Source organism: Seriola dumerili, unplaced genomic scaffold (genome assembly GCF_002260705.1).
Source record: "Seriola dumerili isolate Sdu_G_001 unplaced genomic scaffold, Sdu_1.0 BDQW01000052.1, whole genome shotgun sequence".
Taxonomy (NCBI): Eukaryota; Metazoa; Chordata; class Actinopteri; order Carangiformes; family Carangidae; genus Seriola; species Seriola dumerili.
In genome coordinates this window covers 16,530,989-16,550,003 of record NW_019174307.1, presented here as the reverse complement: position 1 = coordinate 16,550,003, position 19,015 = coordinate 16,530,989, and the positions used below count along the sequence as shown (strand labels likewise).

Genomic DNA, 19,015 nt, shown 5'->3' with positions numbered 1-19,015 from the left:
AAACATTTGGCTCTCAAAACATAGCATATAGGCATGTTATAGTCTGTGGAATGTATAAAATTATACATTAAAATAATCGTGTTTTAAATTATGTTTCATCTGCGCATCACACGGACACTGGAATGCCATGATGTGTACAACACTCTGTGAGTAGCAAAATATATGGGTTTGGTGTTAATGATACAAACAAAATGCTTTTCTTCAAGATCAACACATCTACAGTCAATAACCACAGAGTAAGACCAACAATCACCATGTAGGCCTATAGACAGAAACAAGCTGCCTTTTCTCACCATTCCAAATATTTTTGTTCAGAATTTCATCAGGTAGTCACAGCAGCAGCAATGAGGCCTATTGACAGGTCAGTTGCTTTAGCCAGTCCAGTGGAAAAAAAAAAGAATAATCTGGCATTTCAGGTTTCCGTGGGCAGCGACCTACTGGCCCCATCTTCCGATTGCCAATCTCCTGTTCTGTAGTCGCTGGTTGAGACAGTTGGCCTGCTGTTGTCAGCTTGGACAGGCACCCCTTGCAGCCACGGTCAGATGGTACGTGGAACTGCTTCTCCAAATCCTCTCCTCTTCTCGTCGTCATACGGAAGATGATGATGAGGATGAGGATGATGATGCGCATGCGGAGACGGAAGTGGCGAATGCGGATGAGATTTCATGCGGGGTGATCTTCATGCTCTCCCTTGCGCCTTCTCCATGCGGCTGCGTGCGCAAAGCGGGACCCCCCACTCGATGCCCTGCGGATGGAACTTGGGCAGCTGATAATAGCCTGTACATGGTCCCCCCTCGTCCATGTCCGGACTTCAGGGAGCTCACACTCCCTGCCATTCATCTCCAGCGGACGTCCCGCAGCATGGCTGGTCAGCCATGATGGTCTAGAGATCCATGTTGTTCACTCGGCGCATCGATAAACGCGTTCATGGCATTGAAGAGGGAGTTTTTCTGTTGACCGGGTTTCTCTGCCAGCTTGCATTCATCATCTTAGACGCGCGCTCTCTCTCTTTTTCATTTTCCCTTCATCCAGGAAGCAGATGTGAACATGCGAAGATTTCCGAGCTCTCTTGTCTTGGTTTACTCTCCTCGCAGTGTCCTAGCCTTTACATTCTGGGCCTGATCGGCTTAAAGGAAGCGCATGCTTGTTCTGTATAGCTCGCGAGCACGAGGGTAGATTCGGCTTAACTTGGTTAAAATCATGGCGAAGCTCGTGGCCGGTAGGTTAGTTGGAGCACGAGTTCTAGTTTTCCCTCTTGATGAGTGTTGCGCCCTTTCTTCGTTGTTTCTAATTCTGTGGGTAGCAGGTGCGCCTTTATATAGAGACTGCCTTGCGGTTTTCGCAAATCTTTAAAGGCGGATCCCACACACATCGTCTTGTCAGGTTCTCCCACTGCAGTTGTAACCGGACCCCTTTATGACCTGAGAGTAGCTCAGCATCCAGCTGAGCAGAGAGGTTTGGCACATTTTTCTGAAGGGGAGCTGGCTTTCAAATTTGGCAGTTAGGATAGACGCAACTTCCAAAAACAGAAAGATCCAAATCCACACCTCGTCCTATCAATTTTAAGATGAAATAACCCCCAATGCCTTACCGCGCGTAATTACGCCACAACAGCTGGCCAGGTACACCTCGTTCCATACTGTCCCATCTCAAGATATTCACTAACAGCGCAATTGTGCTGTCTGTAAATCTGTTACTATGTGTTGTCTTCCGGTGAAAGAGATGAACTGCATTGCATCACCCACATACCATTCTGCTTACCAAAAGTGAGCCCAGGCAGAGAAGAACACGAAGGGTGAGGCCCCACCGAGCAGGACCGGTGTCATGAATATTTCATTAGTACAGCCATCAGCCACTGCTCGAGCTTCCACAAGCCAATCCCAGATGGCCGCTAATGCGTGCGAGGCGGGGACACGTCGATGTTGGACCAATGAGAGGCCTACTCTTGTCTCCCTTCACATACAGAAAAAAGCGCAACGACGTGGTCGAGCTCTCAAGCTTTTGAATTTAATTGTGATTGAATGTAATACACTATGATTGACTTTACAGTGTGTCACCCCCTGCGCTGGAAGAACGCATTGTTGGTAAAAGTAGCCGAACGCACTGCATTTTAAAACACTCGCCCATATACCTGTGTTCATGTAATATTCTTTTGGGGAAAACCACAGATTGTTGCATATTTACTTAAAGTTAAGCCAATCAAAAGTAAAAGTACTCTAGGCTTCTGCAGTAGAAACAAAAATTGGCCTGGGTGATCAAGGACTTGAGTATTATAGCATTACTGTTTGTAGCTTTGGTTGAGGTCGGATGTAGTTTTAACTACTTCATATACCAGTTATAGTAGGCCTAATTTAGTCCAGTGGTCCTAACCAGGGCTGTGACAAGATAAAATCTGGGGGGTTATGAAATGATTAGTCTTGGGAAAGTATCATTCTCTGCCACAGAGTGAATTCATCTTCTGCACTTTTCTCTAATTTATATAATATAAGCCTAAGAGATTGTAACCTCTTTGTGGCTCATGTTGACTCAGTTTGGCGGCACCTGAAGTTATTTGACGTCCTCCCAGATCCATTATGCTTCATGTATGTTAACAATCTATCCATGATAATTGTCATCCTGATTTTCAATATTGTTAGTTTTTTTTTTAGTCATCAGGGACTAAAAAGCAGAAGTGTTTACCTCTGATGTCAATGGAGGAGACGTAGGGCCTAACACGAGTGGACATAAAAATGGAAACTTACCAGTACCTCAAAATTGCATTTAAGTTTACAGTAATTCAATAATTTCTACTACTATGTTTACTGGTCCCCTTAAATGGGTTTTGCGTTTTGTTCCTGGTATTCGTTTGGTCCTGGTTTTCCGCTTCATGTTTTATTTGAATGTTCATATGAAATTACACCAGCAAAAACCGAGGTCCATTGATATTCAGCACATATAAGAGTAAAAATGGAAAACGATCGTATCAATAATTCAAGAATGTCCTGAATTAGTAGTGAAATAGTTTGAAGTATCTTGCTGCCACATCAATGATCATCTCCAAAACCATATGTCCTCATTGTATTCCTTCACTTATGAGATAAAATTTGGGAATTGAATGCATGTCATGCAAAGGTAACAAGTTTCACTCTACTGCAGTTTCACCATACGTCTCGTACAGAAAAAAGCTACTTGGACTGGTTATTTCCCCTTGGGGCTAAACTAGTCTAAGCAAGCTGCAGTTACTGACGAATATTACACTTAAAACCAAAATTGTTGCACCAGCACTTCCAGCAGTGATGGTGGATAGCTGATTTCCCTCCACTCCTCTAACTATAGCAGCCTGTAAACCAGGAGGGCACACCCGCATCCCCCCACCCCCCCCACCCCGGCATTCAAGAAATAGGCCATAACGTAATACGCCATGGTTGGATATGCTCGAGGTTGAAAATCTCTTGATGCCTTTCAGTAAAACCAATTCTGGTCAGACTGAAACTATATCAGACACGTTTGCCACTGTGTTGCCATAAACAAAAATAAAAAACGTTACCATGTCTTGTGTTGTTAAAGAAATATGGTCTGGGCTAATTATTATGAATGAAGTTATAAAAACTTAGGTCAAAGTTTTACATTACCACGGATGACTTCATCAGAAAGATATAAAGGAGGGCAGGAAGAGGAGGGCTGGCTGATAAGGTGCCTGAGCTCGATACTCCATACCCAGGAAGAGATGGTCTATGGGCACAGTTTGTTCCAGATGACAGCAATATGGAAATCATTGTTAAAAAAAAATTTTTGCTCAGCAAGAATGAGTGAGAATGTGAACATGGATGGCAAAACCACTGCTTTGGTAAGTTTCGCTCTCCCGTCTGCCTGTCTTGTTCCTACTTTCCGCCCACCTCTTTTAGTAGATGAGTCTCTCTTTTCTAACACAACCCCGTCTTTGAAACCAGCGTCGAGAGAAATGTTTACCAATGTTACTGAACTGCTGATTACACAATCATTGTGGGTAAAATGTTCTGCGTCTGATAGCAAAATATTGTGCGCGAAGTATCAAAAATTAAAGTACAATTCAGGTTAGAATGGGGTCCATGTCAGTGATAAGTTGTAATTATTTGATTACTCTAATCATTAACATGCAGCCAGCGTTTTTTAATTGTTGTAGCTGCGGTGGAGGCTACAATAATTTGGACTATTAAATCAATGCAGTTGTGTTTTATTCTTATCTAGATTTTTTTTAACATCTGAATCTAACAAAGTTACTAGATAACTATAACAGTCAAATACATGTAACAGGAGTAAAAAAGTGAAATGGTTCACCCTCTGAAGCATGTAGCAGGAGTAAAAAATTATAAAGTAGCGATCAAGTGGGCTGAGAATACTTCAAGTAAAGCACAAGTACTTCAGAACGATATACTAAAGTGCAGTATATTAAATGCCACCTACATAGGTTATAGGGGTGGAAGACATAGAATCTGAATTCCTCAATGTAGAAATACAAATATACAAGTAAAAGTCCTACATTTAACATCTTGCTTAAGTAAAAGCACAGAAGTATTATCAGCGTAAATGTGGCTTTAAATGAGAAACTTTAAATTACAGCAGAATAGTTCTGTCAGTGTTCAGAGAATTATATGAAATATTATTGGTTATAAAACTTACTGGCATTTAGCAGGCATTTTAATTGTTGCACCCACTTCAAGGTTTCACTGTTAACGAAAGCTCCAAAATAAACGCAGTAAGGAAGTACATTATTTCACTCTGACATGCAGTGGAGTAGAAATATAGGTAAGGACAAAATGGATAATTAGGATAAAGAACAAGTACCTCAAAATTTATATAAATTGCAGTACTTCAGGACTCAGTAAATGTACCAAGTCACTTTCCATTACTGCCTCTGAAGGCTTGGTTACCATCCCCACCGTACATCCCCTCAAACCCAAATCCTGCCTTGGAAGCAAAACTCACACAAACACAAATTGGACTAATCTGTTTCCCCCCTCTGAAGATTAGAAATGGGTTTCATTTAAAAAACCAACAAAAAAGGCAGGTCAGGCGGAACAAACGCTACACTAGTGCTGAGAGATGTCAATAGGAACCAGGAGCTGGCTCTGCTTTCTCAACAGGGCTGTCCAAATCAAGGCCCACCTCACTGACTTCTCCTTCCTATTCTCCTCGTGATAGGCCTTGTCACTTGTCAGAGGACGACTGTGCCTGCAATACAGACACAACATACCACAAATGAAACCTGATCAGTTCGGAAGGGTTTCTCGATTGTGTGTCTGTCAGAAGCGGAGCAGTCACCGATCTACGGCGGGTGTCATCATCATCCCACAAGGCTTCAAAGAGCGAGAGAGAGAGGAGAGTGGAGAAGGAGGTGGTGGTGGGGGTGGGGGGCAGGGGTGGGTTGCTGCACTATAGGAACGGCAGCTTGAGTGGGAACTCTAGTACTTTGTACAAACTGCATGTTACTGAAAGTGTGAGGCAGGGGTGTCTCTGAGTTCAGGGGGAATGCTGGAGGCAAGCAGCACAGCAATTATAACAACAGCAGCTGCGACAACAACAGTGACAACAGCTCATATCACAAACAAAGGGGTGGAGTGGGACGGGCCCTGCTATATTACTGTATAACGGTAATAAATGAGGTATTACTGAGGATTTCAAACGGGGTGTGTGTGTGTGTGTTTCGAAGGAGAGGAAGCTTTAGTGCTCCCTCGGCAAGTTTTTGAAACTCAAATTCATATATAAGATCATATTAAAGCAGTAATTCATGTCATAGATTTAATTGATTTTTTAATGTTATGAAAACTTCCATTTAAAAACACATTCCTTTTACACTGAGCCATGTGAGCCTGGTAATCTTCACTAAAACAAATGACTTATGATGAGCAGCTCTCAGTGTAGCACATCAGCATGGACTGATGTGTGGACACTACAATGGTACACACCTGTGTCTTCATAAACCCAGGACTTCTCCTTTATAAGTTTTAAAGATCCTATATAGTATAAAGTGACATTTCTGTCTTTTTTCATTATATATATTCAATACTGTGAAAGTATCAAAGCGCTCAGTCCACAGAGAAATGCACACACCCCGTATTCAGAAACTGAGCCTTAAAACAAGTCCTAATGGACTTCTGTAACTTTGTTGATGTCACAACAAAGCAGTCGCCCACTCTCAGTCATGACCCAAAACCCGCCCACCGGACCCACCATCCAGCCTTGCAGGATTCGGTTTCTTCTGATTGTTTACCTGAAACCTGTTTTATTTTTTATTCATCACTCAGAAAACAGTCAGCCATCAGAAGAAGGCTGAGAACTCCTCTCTTCTGATTGGCTGACTGACCTGTTGCTACTTGAGCTCCAGAGAGAAGCGGAGAGAGGAAATGTAAAACTACTATCTTCTTAGGGATATCAACACTTCAAATAAAACACAGAAAAACTGTAAAATGTGGGACCTTTAAAAACAACTCACTGTTTAATCTGAGATGACTTGAGATATTGTTTTCGACTCTTGAGGTCATGTCTTTCATTTTGGGAATTTGGGAGATGTTTCAAAACCCAGGGGGCCTGGGTGCAAAAATTGGTTGACCCCACTATACATGACAGTTTCATTATTCCCCGAGCACCAAACCCTGTACTCTGGAGCTGGAATAATTAGTTGATTAAGTGATTAGTTTGATTGCCAGAAATAATTTGGCAACAAGTCTAATAATTGATAGTCTTTCTTTAACATTAAAGGAATTATTCTCAGATGTACTGATCTTGAAAATGATTGTTGCAGCTTCACAGTTCTTTCTAGGATGGATTAACATGACCTTGCCCAAGGTTTTCTGTGATAATTGCTGGAGTCTGGACACAGAGAAACAAATGGCAGCAATTTGATAAAGGACAACTTTACAACAAATGAGCTCCACATAAACTGAAAACAGTAGGCTAAAACTAGAATTTTGGACTGAGTTCCTCTCCAAGAGGCGGGGCCACTAGATGGAGAACGGAGGAACCAGTCATAGTTTGATACCTCAGACAAAACTATCGATTAATTAAATTATGTAGACCCGAATGAAATGTAATAAGCCTGGGGCTTGGGGCCCTTGGGCAGTTGTCTGTGGATCCAGCCTTGTTTATAGTCTACATTTAACTGAAATTTATTTTGCATTCATTATTGTAATATTGTTGTGTTGTTTTAAAAATGTTGCTGATTGTTTTTTGTCATCTTTTGGCTGTACTTGAACGTGTCGTTCTGCGCTGTCGGTCCAGACTTTGTGTGTGTGTGTATGTATGTGCGTGTGTTAATAGGCAAGCGCTTCCCGGTGGCATCTCCCTCCAGCCTACACCCTTAAAGTGTATTCGGGAGGCGGGGGCGAGGAGGAGGCAGGGCGCGGGAATCCAGAGGCACGCACGCTCCATTAGCGGGTACGCCACTGCCGCGCCGCTCTGCCGGTAATTTGCGTAACGAGATTGGAGGGAGCCGGTTAGCGCGGTCTCCCGTGGTCTCTGCGCCCGTCTTCCACCGCTTTTCCGGCCTTGTTTCGGATGCAGCCACGGCAGGAGCGGCAGCAGGAGATGCGGACGAATAAAGATGGAGGGGGTGTGTGTGTGTGTGTGTGTGTGTGTGTGTGTGTGTGTGTGTGTGTGTGTGTGTGTGTTGTGTGTGTGTGTGTTGTGTGTGTGTGTGTGTGGACACACACACACACACACACACACACACACACACACACACACACACACACCCCCTCCATCTTTATTCGTCCGCATCTCCTGCTGCGCTCCTGCCGTGGACTGCATCCGAAACAAGGCCGGAAAAGCGGTGGGAAGACGGCGCAGAGACCACGGGGAGACCGCGCTAACCGGGCTCCCTCCAATCTCGTTACGCAAATTACCGGCAGAGCGGCGCGGCAGTGGGTCCGCTAATGGAGCGTGCGTGCCTCTGGATCCCGCGCCCTGCCTCCTCCTCGCCCCCGCCTCCCGAATACACTTAATGGGTTGTAGGCTGGAGGGAGATGCCACCGGGAAGCGCTTGCCTATTACACACGCACATACATACACACACACAAATCTGGACCGACGAGCGCAGAGACACGTTCAAGTACAGCCAAAAGATGACAAAAACAATCAGCAGACATTTTTAAATACAACACAACAATATTACAATAATGAATGCAAAATAAATTTCAGTTAAATGTATGACTATAAACAAGGCTGGATTACCACAGACAACTGCCCAAGGGCCCCAAGCCCCAGGCTTATTACATTTCATTCGGGTCTACATAATTTAATTAATCGATAGTTTGTCTGAGGTATCAACTATGACTGGTCCTCCGTTCTCCATCTAGTGGCCCCGCTCTTGGAGAGGAACTCAGTCAAAATCTAGTTTTAGCCTACTGTTTCAGTTTATGTGGAGCTCATTTGTTGTAAAGTTGTCCTTTATCAAATTGCTGCCATTGTTTCTCTGTGTCCAGACTCCAGCAATTATCACAGAAAACCTTGGGCAAGGTCATGTTAATCCATCATAGAAGAACTGTGAAGCTGCAACAATCATTTTCAAGATCAGTACATCTGAGAATAATTTCCTTTAATGTTAAAGAAAGACTATCAATTATTAGACTTGTTGCCAATTATTTTCTGGCAATCAACTAATCACTTAATCAACTAATTATTCCAGCTCCAGAGTACAGGGTTTTGGGTGCTCGGGGGAAATAATGAAACTGTCATGTATAGTGGGGGTCAACCAATTTTTGCACCCAGGCCCCCTGGGTTTTTGAAACATCTCCCAAATTCCCCAAAATGAAGACATGACCTCAGAGTCGAAAACAATATCTCAAGTCATCTCAGATTAAACAGTGAGTTGTTTTTAAAGGTCCCACATTTTACAGTTTTTCTGTGTTTTATTTGAAGTGTTGATATCCCTAAGAAGATAGTAGTTTTACATTTCCTCTCTCCGGCTTCTCTCTGGAGCTCAAGTAGCAACAGGTCAGTCAGCCAATCAGAAGAGAGGAGGTTCTCAGCCTCTCTTCTGATTGGCTGACTGTTTTCTGAGTGATTGAATAAAAATAAAACAGGTTTCAGGTAAACAATCAGAAGAACCGAATCCTGCAAGGCTGGATGGTGGGTCCGGATGGGCGGGGTTTGGGTCATGACTGAGAGTGGCGACTGCTTTGTTGTGACATCACAAAGTTACAGAAGTCCTTAGGACTTGTTTTAAGGCTCAGTTTCTGAATACGGGGTGTGTGCATTTCTCTGTGGACTGAGCGCTTTGATACTTTCACAGTATTAATATATTATAATGAAAAAAGACAGAAATGTCACTTTATACTATATAGGATCTTTAAAACTTATAAAGGAGAAGTCCTGGGTTTATGAAGACACAGGTGTGTACCATTGTAGTGTCACACATACTCCTGCTGATGTGCTACACTGAGAGCTGCTCATCATAAGTCATTTGTTTTAGTGAAGATTACCAGTGGCTCACATGGCTCAGTGTAAAAGGAATGTGTTTTTAAATGGAAGTTTCATAACATTAAAAATCATATTAAATCTATGACATGAATTACTGCTTTAATATGATCTTATAATGAATTTGAGTTTCAAAAACTTGCCGAGGGAGCACTAAAGCTTCCTCTCCTTCAAACACACACACACACACCCCGTTTGAATCCTCAGTAATACCTCATTTATTACCTTATACAGTAATATAGCAGGCCCGTCCCACTCCACCCCTTTGTTTGTGATATGAGCTGTTGTCACTGTTGTTGTCGCAGCTGCTGTTGTTATAATTGCTGGTGCTGCTTTGCCTCCAGCTTCCCCGCTGAACTCAGACACCCCTGCCTCACACTTTTCAGTAACATGCAGTTGTGATGACAAGTACTAGAGTTCCCACTCAAGCTGCCTGTTCCTATAGTGCAGCAACCCACCCCTGCCCCCCACCCCCACCACCACCTCCTTCTCCACTTCCTCCTCTCTCTCGCTCTTTGAAGCCTTGTGGGATGATGATGACACCCGCCGTAATCGGTGGATGCTCCGCTTCTGACATGACACACAATCGAGAAACCCTTCCGAACTGATCCAGGTTTCATTGTTGCATTCAGGCACAGTGCGTCCTCTGACAAGTGGAAAGGCCTATCACAGGAGAATAGAGGAAGTCAGTGAGGTGGGGCCTTGATTGACAGCCCTGTTGAGAAAGCAGAGCCAGCTCCTGTTCCTATCTGATCTCTCAGCACTAGTGCACGTTTGTTCCGCTGACCTGCTTTTTTTTGGTCTTTTTAAATGAAACCATTTCTAATCTTCAGAGGGGGGAAAAGATTAGTCCATTTGTGTTTGTGTAGTTTTGCTTCCAAGGCAGATTTGGGTTTGAGGGGATGTAGGTGGGGATGGTAACCAGGCTTCAGAGGCAGTAATGGAAAGTGACTTGGTACATTTACTGTACTAAGTACTGCAATTTATTATAATTTTGAGGTACTTGTTCTTTACCTAATTATTTCCATTTTGTCCTACCTTATATTTCTACTCCACTGCATGTCAGAGTGAAATAATGTACTTCTTACTGCGTTTATTTGAGCTCGTTACAGTGAACCTTGAGTGGGTGCAACATTAAAATGCTGCTAAATGCAGTAGTTATAACCCAATAATATTTCATATAATTCTCTAACACTGACAGGAACTATTCTGCTGTATTTAAAGTTCTCATTTAAGCACATTTACCTGATAATACTTCTGTGCTTTTACTTAAGCAAGATTTTAAATGTAGGACTTTTACTTGTATTTGTATTTCTACATTGAGGATTCAGATTCTATGTCTTCCACCCCTATAACCTATGTAGGTGCATTTAAATACTGCACTTAGTATAGTTCTGAAGTACTTGTGCTTTACTTGAGTATTTCAGCTTGATGCTACTTTATAATTTTACTCCTGCTACATTTCAGAGGTGAACATTTCACTTTTTACTCCTGTTACATGTATTTGACTGTTATAGTTACTAGTAACTTTGTAGATTCAGATGTTAAAAATCTAGATAAATAAAACACAATGCATTGATTTAATAGTCAAATTTAGCTCCACCGCCAGCTACAACATTAAAACGCTGCTTGCATGTTAATGATTAGAGTAATCAAATAATACAACTTATCACTGACAGGACCCATTCTACCTGAATTGTACTTTAATTTTGATACTTGGAGAATATTTTGCTAATAACGCAGACATTTTACCCACAATGATTGTGGTATTACAGTTCAGTAAACATTGTAAACATTTCTTCGACCGCTGGTTTCAAGACGGGGTTGTGTTAGAAAAAGAGACGACTCATCTACTAAGAGGTGGCGGAAGTAGGACAAGACAGGCAGAGACGGGAGAGCGAAACTCACCAAGCAGGTTTTGCCATCCATGTTCACATTCTCCCCATTCTTGCTGAGCAACAATTTTTTTTTAACAATGATTCATTTGCTGTCATCTGGAACAAACTGTGCCCATAGACATCTCTTCCTGGGTATGGAGTATCACTCAGGCCACCTTATCAAGCCAGCCTCCTCTTCCCTCCCTCCTTTATATCTTTCTGATGAGTCTATCCTGGTATGTAACTTTGACCTATTTTAAACTTCATTCATAATAATTAGCCAGACATATTCTTTAACAACACAGACATGGTACGTNACACATACTCCTGCTGATGTGCTACACTGAGAGCTGCTCATCATAAGTCATTTGTTTTAGTGAAGATTACCAGTGGCTCACATGGCTCAGTGTAAAAGGAATGTGTTTTTAAATGGAAGTTTCATAACATTAAAAATCATATTAAATCTATGACATGAATTACTGCTTTAATATGATCTTATAATGAATTTGAGTTTCAAAAACTTGCCGAGGGAGCACTAAAGCTTCCTCTCCTTCAAACACACACACACACACCCCGTTTGAATCCTCAGTAATACCTCATTTATTACCTTATACAGTAATATAGCAGGCCCGTCCCACTCCACCCCTTTGTTTGTGATATGAGCTGTTGTCACTGTTGTTGTCGCAGCTGCTGTTGTTATAATTGCTGGTGCTGCTTTGCCTCCAGCTTCCCCGCTGAACTCAGACACCCCTGCCTCACACTTTTCAGTAACATGCAGTTGTGATGACAAGTACTAGAGTTCCCACTCAAGCTGCCTGTTCCTATAGTGCAGCAACCCACCCCTGCCCCCCACCCCCACCACCACCTCCTTCTCCACTTCCTCCTCTCTCTCGCTCTTTGAAGCCTTGTGGGATGATGATGACACCCGCCGTAATCGGTGGATGCTCCGCTTCTGACATGACACACAATCGAGAAACCCTTCCGAACTGATCCAGGTTTCATTGTTGCATTCAGGCACAGTGCGTCCTCTGACAAGTGGAAAGGCCTATCACAGGAGAATAGAGGAAGTCAGTGAGGTGGGGCCTTGATTGACAGCCCTGTTGAGAAAGCAGAGCCAGCTCCTGTTCCTATCTGATCTCTCAGCACTAGTGCACGTTTGTTCCGCTGACCTGCTTTTTTTTGGTCTTTTTAAATGAAACCATTTCTAATCTTCAGAGGGGGGAAAAGATTAGTCCATTTGTGTTTGTGTAGTTTTGCTTCCAAGGCAGATTTGGGTTTGAGGGGATGTAGGTGGGGATGGTAACCAGGCTTCAGAGGCAGTAATGGAAAGTGACTTGGTACATTTACTGTACTAAGTACTGCAATTTATTATAATTTTGAGGTACTTGTTCTTTACCTAATTATTTCCATTTTGTCCTACCTTATATTTCTACTCCACTGCATGTCAGAGTGAAATAATGTACTTCTTACTGCGTTTATTTGAGCTCGTTACAGTGAACCTTGAGTGGGTGCAACATTAAAATGCTGCTAAATGCAGTAGTTATAACCCAATAATATTTCATATAATTCTCTAACACTGACAGGAACTATTCTGCTGTATTTAAAGTTCTCATTTAAGCACATTTACCTGATAATACTTCTGTGCTTTTACTTAAGCAAGATTTTAAATGTAGGACTTTTACTTGTATTTGTATTTCTACATTGAGGATTCAGATTCTATGTCTTCCACCCCTATAACCTATGTAGGTGCATTTAAATACTGCACTTAGTATAGTTCTGAAGTACTTGTGCTTTACTTGAGTATTTCAGCTTGATGCTACTTTATAATTTTACTCCTGCTACATTTCAGAGGTGAACATTTCACTTTTTACTCCTGTTACATGTATTTGACTGTTATAGTTACTAGTAACTTTGTAGATTCAGATGTTAAAAATCTAGATAAATAAAACACAATGCATTGATTTAATAGTCAAATTTAGCTCCACCGCCAGCTACAACATTAAAACGCTGCTTGCATGTTAATGATTAGAGTAATCAAATAATACAACTTATCACTGACAGGACCCATTCTACCTGAATTGTACTTTAATTTTGATACTTGGAGAATATTTTGCTAATAACGCAGACATTTTACCCACAATGATTGTGGTATTACAGTTCAGTAAACATTGTAAACATTTCTTCGACCGCTGGTTTCAAGACGGGGTTGTGTTAGAAAAAGAGACGACTCATCTACTAAGAGGTGGCGGAAGTAGGACAAGACAGGCAGAGACGGGAGAGCGAAACTCACCAAGCAGGTTTTGCCATCCATGTTCACATTCTCCCCATTCTTGCTGAGCAACAATTTTTTTTTAACAATGATTCATTTGCTGTCATCTGGAACAAACTGTGCCCATAGACATCTCTTCCTGGGTATGGAGTATCACTCAGGCCACCTTATCAAGCCAGCCTCCTCTTCCCTCCCTCCTTTATATCTTTCTGATGAGTCTATCCTGGTATGTAACTTTGACCTATTTTAAACTTCATTCATAATAATTAGCCAGACATATTCTTTAACAACACAGACATGGTACGTTTTTTTTTTGTTTATGGCAACACAGTGCAAAACATGTTGTATAGTTTCAGTCTGACCAGAAGTGTTTACTGAAGCTCAGATTTCAAACTGAGCACTTCCACCATGGCGTATTACTGTTAGGCTATTTCTGATGCGGGGTGGGGGGGGTGGGGGGATGCGGGTGTCCCCCTGTTTACCAGCTGCTATAGTTAGAGGAGTGGAGGGAAATCAGCTATCCACCATCACTGCTGGGAAGTGGCTGGTGCAACAATTTGGTTTTAAGTGTAATATTGTCAGTACTGCAGCTTGCTTAGACTAGTTAGCCCAAGGGGAAATAACCAGTCCAGTAGTTTTTCTGTAGAGACGTATGTGAAACTCAGTAAAGAGTGAACTTGTACTTTCATGACATCTTCATTCCCAATTTTATCTCATAATAAGGAAATAGCAATGAGGACATATGTTTTGGAGATGCTCATTGATGTGGCAGCAGATACTTCACTATTTCACTACTAATTCAGGACATCTTGAATTATTGATACGATGTTTTCCATTTTTACTCTTATATGTGCTGAATATCAATGGACCTCTTGGTGTATTTTCATATAACATTCATAAAAATGAACGGAAAACAGGACAAACGATACAGGGAACAACGCAAAACCCATTTAAGGGGGACCAGTAACATAGTAGTAGAATTATTGAATTACTGTACTTAAATGCAATTTTGAGGTACTGTATTTCCATTTTATGTCACTCTGTAGGCTACGTCTCCTCCATGACACTTCAGAGGTAAACACTCTGCTTTTTAGCTCCCTGATGACTAGAAAAAAAAAAACTACAATATTGAAAATCAGGATGACAATATCATGGATAGATTGTTAACATACATGAAGATAATGGATCTGGGAGGACGTCAAATAACTTCCAGGTGCCGCCAAACTGATCAAACATGAGCCACAAAGAGGTTACAATCTCTTAGGCTTATATTATATAAATTAGAGAAAAGTGCAGAAGATGAATTCACTTCTGTGGCAGAGATGATACTTTCCCAAACCACTAATCATTTCATAACCCCCCAGATTTATCTTGTCACAGCCTGGTTAGGACCCACTGGACTAATATACCTACTATAACTGTATATGAAGTAGTTAAAACTACATCCACCTCAACCAGCTACAACAGTAATGTATAATATCAGTCCTTGATCACCAGGGGCCATTTGTTTCTGCAGAACTAATACTTTTACTTTTGATTGGCTACTTTAAGTAAATTCAACATCTGTGGTTTTCCCCAAGAATATTCTGAACACAGGTAATGGGAGTGTTTTTAAATCAGTGCGTTCGGCTACTTTTACCACAATGCTTCTTCCAGCGCAGGGGGTGACACACTGAAAGTCAATCTAGTGTATTAATTCAATCAACAATTATTCAAAAGCTTGAGAGCTCGACCACGTGTTGCGCTTGTTTTCTGTATGTGAGGGAGACAAGAGTGGCCTCCTCATTGGTCCAACATCGACGTGTCCCGCCTCGCAAACGCTTACGGCCATCTGATTGGCTTCGGTGGAAGCTCGAGCAGTGGGCTGATGGCTTGTACTATGAATATTCATGACACCGGTCTGCTCGGTGGGGCCTCACCCTTCGTGTTTCTCTGCCTGGCTCACTGGAACAGAATGGGATGTGGTGATGCAATGCCAGTCATCTCTTTCACCGGAAGACAACACATAGTACAGATTTACAGGACAGCACATTGCGCGTTAAGTGATATCTGAGATGGGACAGTATGAAGAGGTGTACTGGCAGCTGTTGTGCGTAATTACGCGCGGTAAGGCATTGGGGGTTTTCATCTTAAAATTGATAGGAGAGGTGTGGATTTGGAGTCTTTCTGTTTTGGAGTTGCGTCTATCCTAACTGCCAATTTGAAGCCACTCCCCTTCAGAAAATGTGCCAAACCTCTCTGCTCAGCTGTGTGCTACTTCAGGTCATTTGGGTCCGGTTACAACTGCAGTGGGAGAACCTGACAAACAGGTCGTGGATCCGCCTTTAAAGATCGAAACCGCAGGCATCTCTATATAAAGGCGCACCCGTCTTCCCACAAATTAGAAACAACGAGAAGGGCGCAAACACTCATCAAGGGGAAAACTCAAGAACCGTGCCCAACTAACTACCGGCACAGCTCGCCTGATTTACAAGACAGCCAATCCCCGTCGCAGCATTACAGACAAGCAGCCGCTTCTTTAAGCCGATCAGCCCAGAATTAAAGCAGGACACTCGCGGAGGAGAGTAAACAAGACAAGAGACTCGGATCTTCGCTTTCACATCTGCTCCTGAAGGAAGAAAAACAAAACTCTCGTCAAGATGATGATGCAGCTGGCAGAAACCCCCAACCAGAAAAACTCCCTCTTCAATGCCATGAACCGCTTTATCGGCGCCGTGAACAACATGGACCAGACCATCATGCTGCCCAGCATGCTGCGGGACGTCCCGCTGGATGAGGACAGGGAGTTGAGCTCCCTGAAGTCGGACATGGACGAGGGGGACATGTACAGCTATTACCAGCTGCTCAAGTCCATCCGCAGGGACATCGAGTGGGGGGTCCGCTGCGCCGCAGCCGATGAGAGGCGCAAGGAGAGCATGAAGATCACCCGCATGAACTCATCCGCATCCACTTCCTCCTCCGCATCATCATCATCCTCATCATCATCATCATCTTCCGATGACGACGAAGAAGAGGACGAGGATTTGGAGAAGCAGTTCCAGTACCATCTGACCGGGCTGCAAGGGGTGCTGTCCAAGCTGACACAGCAGGCCAACTGTCTCACCAAGCGCTACAAACAGGAGATTGGCATCGGAGGATGGGGCCAGTAGGTCGCAGCCCACGGAAACTGAAATGCCAGATTATTCTTTTTTTTTTCCTGGACTGGCTAAAACTGACTTGTCAATAGGCCTCATTGCTGCTGCTGTGACTACTGATGAAATTTCTGAACAAATATTTGAATGGTAGAGAAAAGGCAGCTTATTTCTGTCTATAGGCCTACATGGTGTTGGTCTACTCTGTGGTATTGACTGTAGATGTGTTGATCTTGAAGAAAGCATTTGTGTACTTAACACCAAACCCATATATTTTGCACTCCAGAGTGTTGTACACATCATGCATTCAGTTCCTGTGATGCGCAGATGAAACATATTTAAACAATTATTTAATGTATAATTTATTACCTCACACTATAACATGCTATATGCTATGTTTGAGAGCCAAATGTTATTTCAAAGTTGGAGAGGAAGTGGACTGTATGAACGTTGTTTGAATACTGACATCTTGGATACTGGCAAACGATTCAGCGTCCTCTCTGTGATGCTGATGATGTTAGTGTGTTCAGATGTATTTGTATGTGTATGACCAGTACTCCTTCAATATCCGATGTGTCTGTGTCTTTAAGTTGTGCTTTGCATGGAAGGAGGCATATGCTTACTGCAGCTGCCTGTGATCTCCTAATGTCCTACATGGTCAATGAACTGGAATCAACTGATAATTCTTCTGCACAGAGAATAATGATGGTTTCCATGAGATGCATTGTTGCTATTGTCATTTATTTGCTATAATTGAGGTATTACTGGAGATGTCCATCTGTCAAAATAAGCAAATGCTTTTCTATGCACCATTTTTGTATTGATAATATTTGTTTCTAAAAATAAAGCTTTTATATAAATGTACTCAATTTGTTGTGTATGATTTGTTTCATGAATGGAGTTACACTTAACAGCACAAAAATTGAATTAGGCCTACACAGTAGAACAAAAAATGTGTTTAAATCAGGCTTCTGCTTGTCTGTATTCACCATGCATGCAGAGTTACTAAAGGGAAGACCTGCCATTCAGCAGATTTGATTACCTCTAACCAAAAACCATTCTTTATATATGTTCGACAAAAAGCATGTTTTATACACCTTTAAGTATCTTTCTGTTTCTCCATTTAAAGTCTTTACATGTTTTTATTAATGCTAATGTTTCTTTAGGACCAAGTTTAATGATAGCGTTATTTTTTATCCATTGCCGACACAATCTGAGATATGGGCAGCACTTCAGAGATTTGGAAAGGACCAGGCTAGAACAGAACAAACTGACAAAATGTCAAACAAAACATAAAAGTATCAGGACAGAAACACTGTGTCTCTTCTTGGGAGTGTTTTCGGATCCATCTCCTCAGCTTTGAAAACAGGTGATGTAACAATTGCCGTAGCAGAGGAAGCACATAAACACTTGCAGAGTCATTCACAACTGTTGCTCTCTTCTTGTCAACTGGATGTTGTTCAAGAGTTTTGTTTCATTTCACCTCCAGACATTTAGTTTCAGAATGGGATTCTTTGATTTCTTTTTTTTGTTTTGTTTTTCTTTTTTGTATTATTTGTGTTTGAATGACATCCTGTTGAAGGAGAGAGACAGCTTATGACATTATTGTCTGTATTTCCTAAAACCAAAGTAAAGAGGGGGGGGGGCAGCACTCCAGAGGGCAAGAACAGCAAAAGAATCCCCTCATGTGTTGATCTTGTGGGTAATATGTAACAATATATACATCTTTACATCTGAAATAATACAGCGCAAAAAACATTTATTACACACACCATCATTTACATAGGTGTAGACATATTTAAAATTACCTACAGGTTGAGGAATGTTGTTTGTCAGTTTAGCTTCAGGTGGCAACACCTTGAACAAAGGAAAATGAAGGACTTTTAAGTAAAATAACATGTATAAGACTATTTATAACATGCATACCAAACCATTTTTTCTAATTTCTGTCCATGTAATTGTATCAAATGATTACAGTATTGTAGCTTTATTGCAGAATACAACACTTAAAACCCGAATGTATTGTTTGATTTTAATCAGCTCCACACAGTAAATATATATGCTTATATATATGACATGTATGTACTAGAATCAGTTAAGTTTGCTTTTTATTTGAACATTTCTATACATGGTAAAGAGAGCGCAAATGGAGACTTCTTCTGTTGTGTGCACACGTGTGTGTTCGTGTTGTTTTATGTAATATCTTTGGGGAAAATAAAGAAATAAAAGATTTCACTGTTGCCTGAGTAACTGACAGTGACAGCCTCAAAGGCCAATGGGTGCAGCTGGAGTTTCACTGTCACAAT

General features: G+C 41.9%; 1 protein-coding gene across 1 annotated transcript; it reads left to right on the top strand.

Annotated features, from left to right (window-relative positions):
• Window positions 1-15,695: 15,695 nt before the first annotated feature.
• mid1ip1 (MID1 interacting protein 1) lies at window positions 15,696-17,573 on the top strand. The gene has a single exon (XM_022741094.1). The coding sequence runs from the start codon at window positions 16,218-16,220 to the stop codon at window positions 16,725-16,727; it is 510 nt and encodes a 169-aa protein (XP_022596815.1). The 5' UTR covers window positions 15,696-16,217; the 3' UTR covers window positions 16,728-17,573.
• Window positions 17,574-19,015: the final 1,442 nt, after the last annotated feature.

Excerpts from the sequence above, each read along its gene's own strand:
- mid1ip1 (XM_022741094.1), top strand. The coding sequence starts at position 16,218 with ATGATGATGCAGCTGGCAGAAACCCCCAACCAGAAAAACTCCCTCTTC.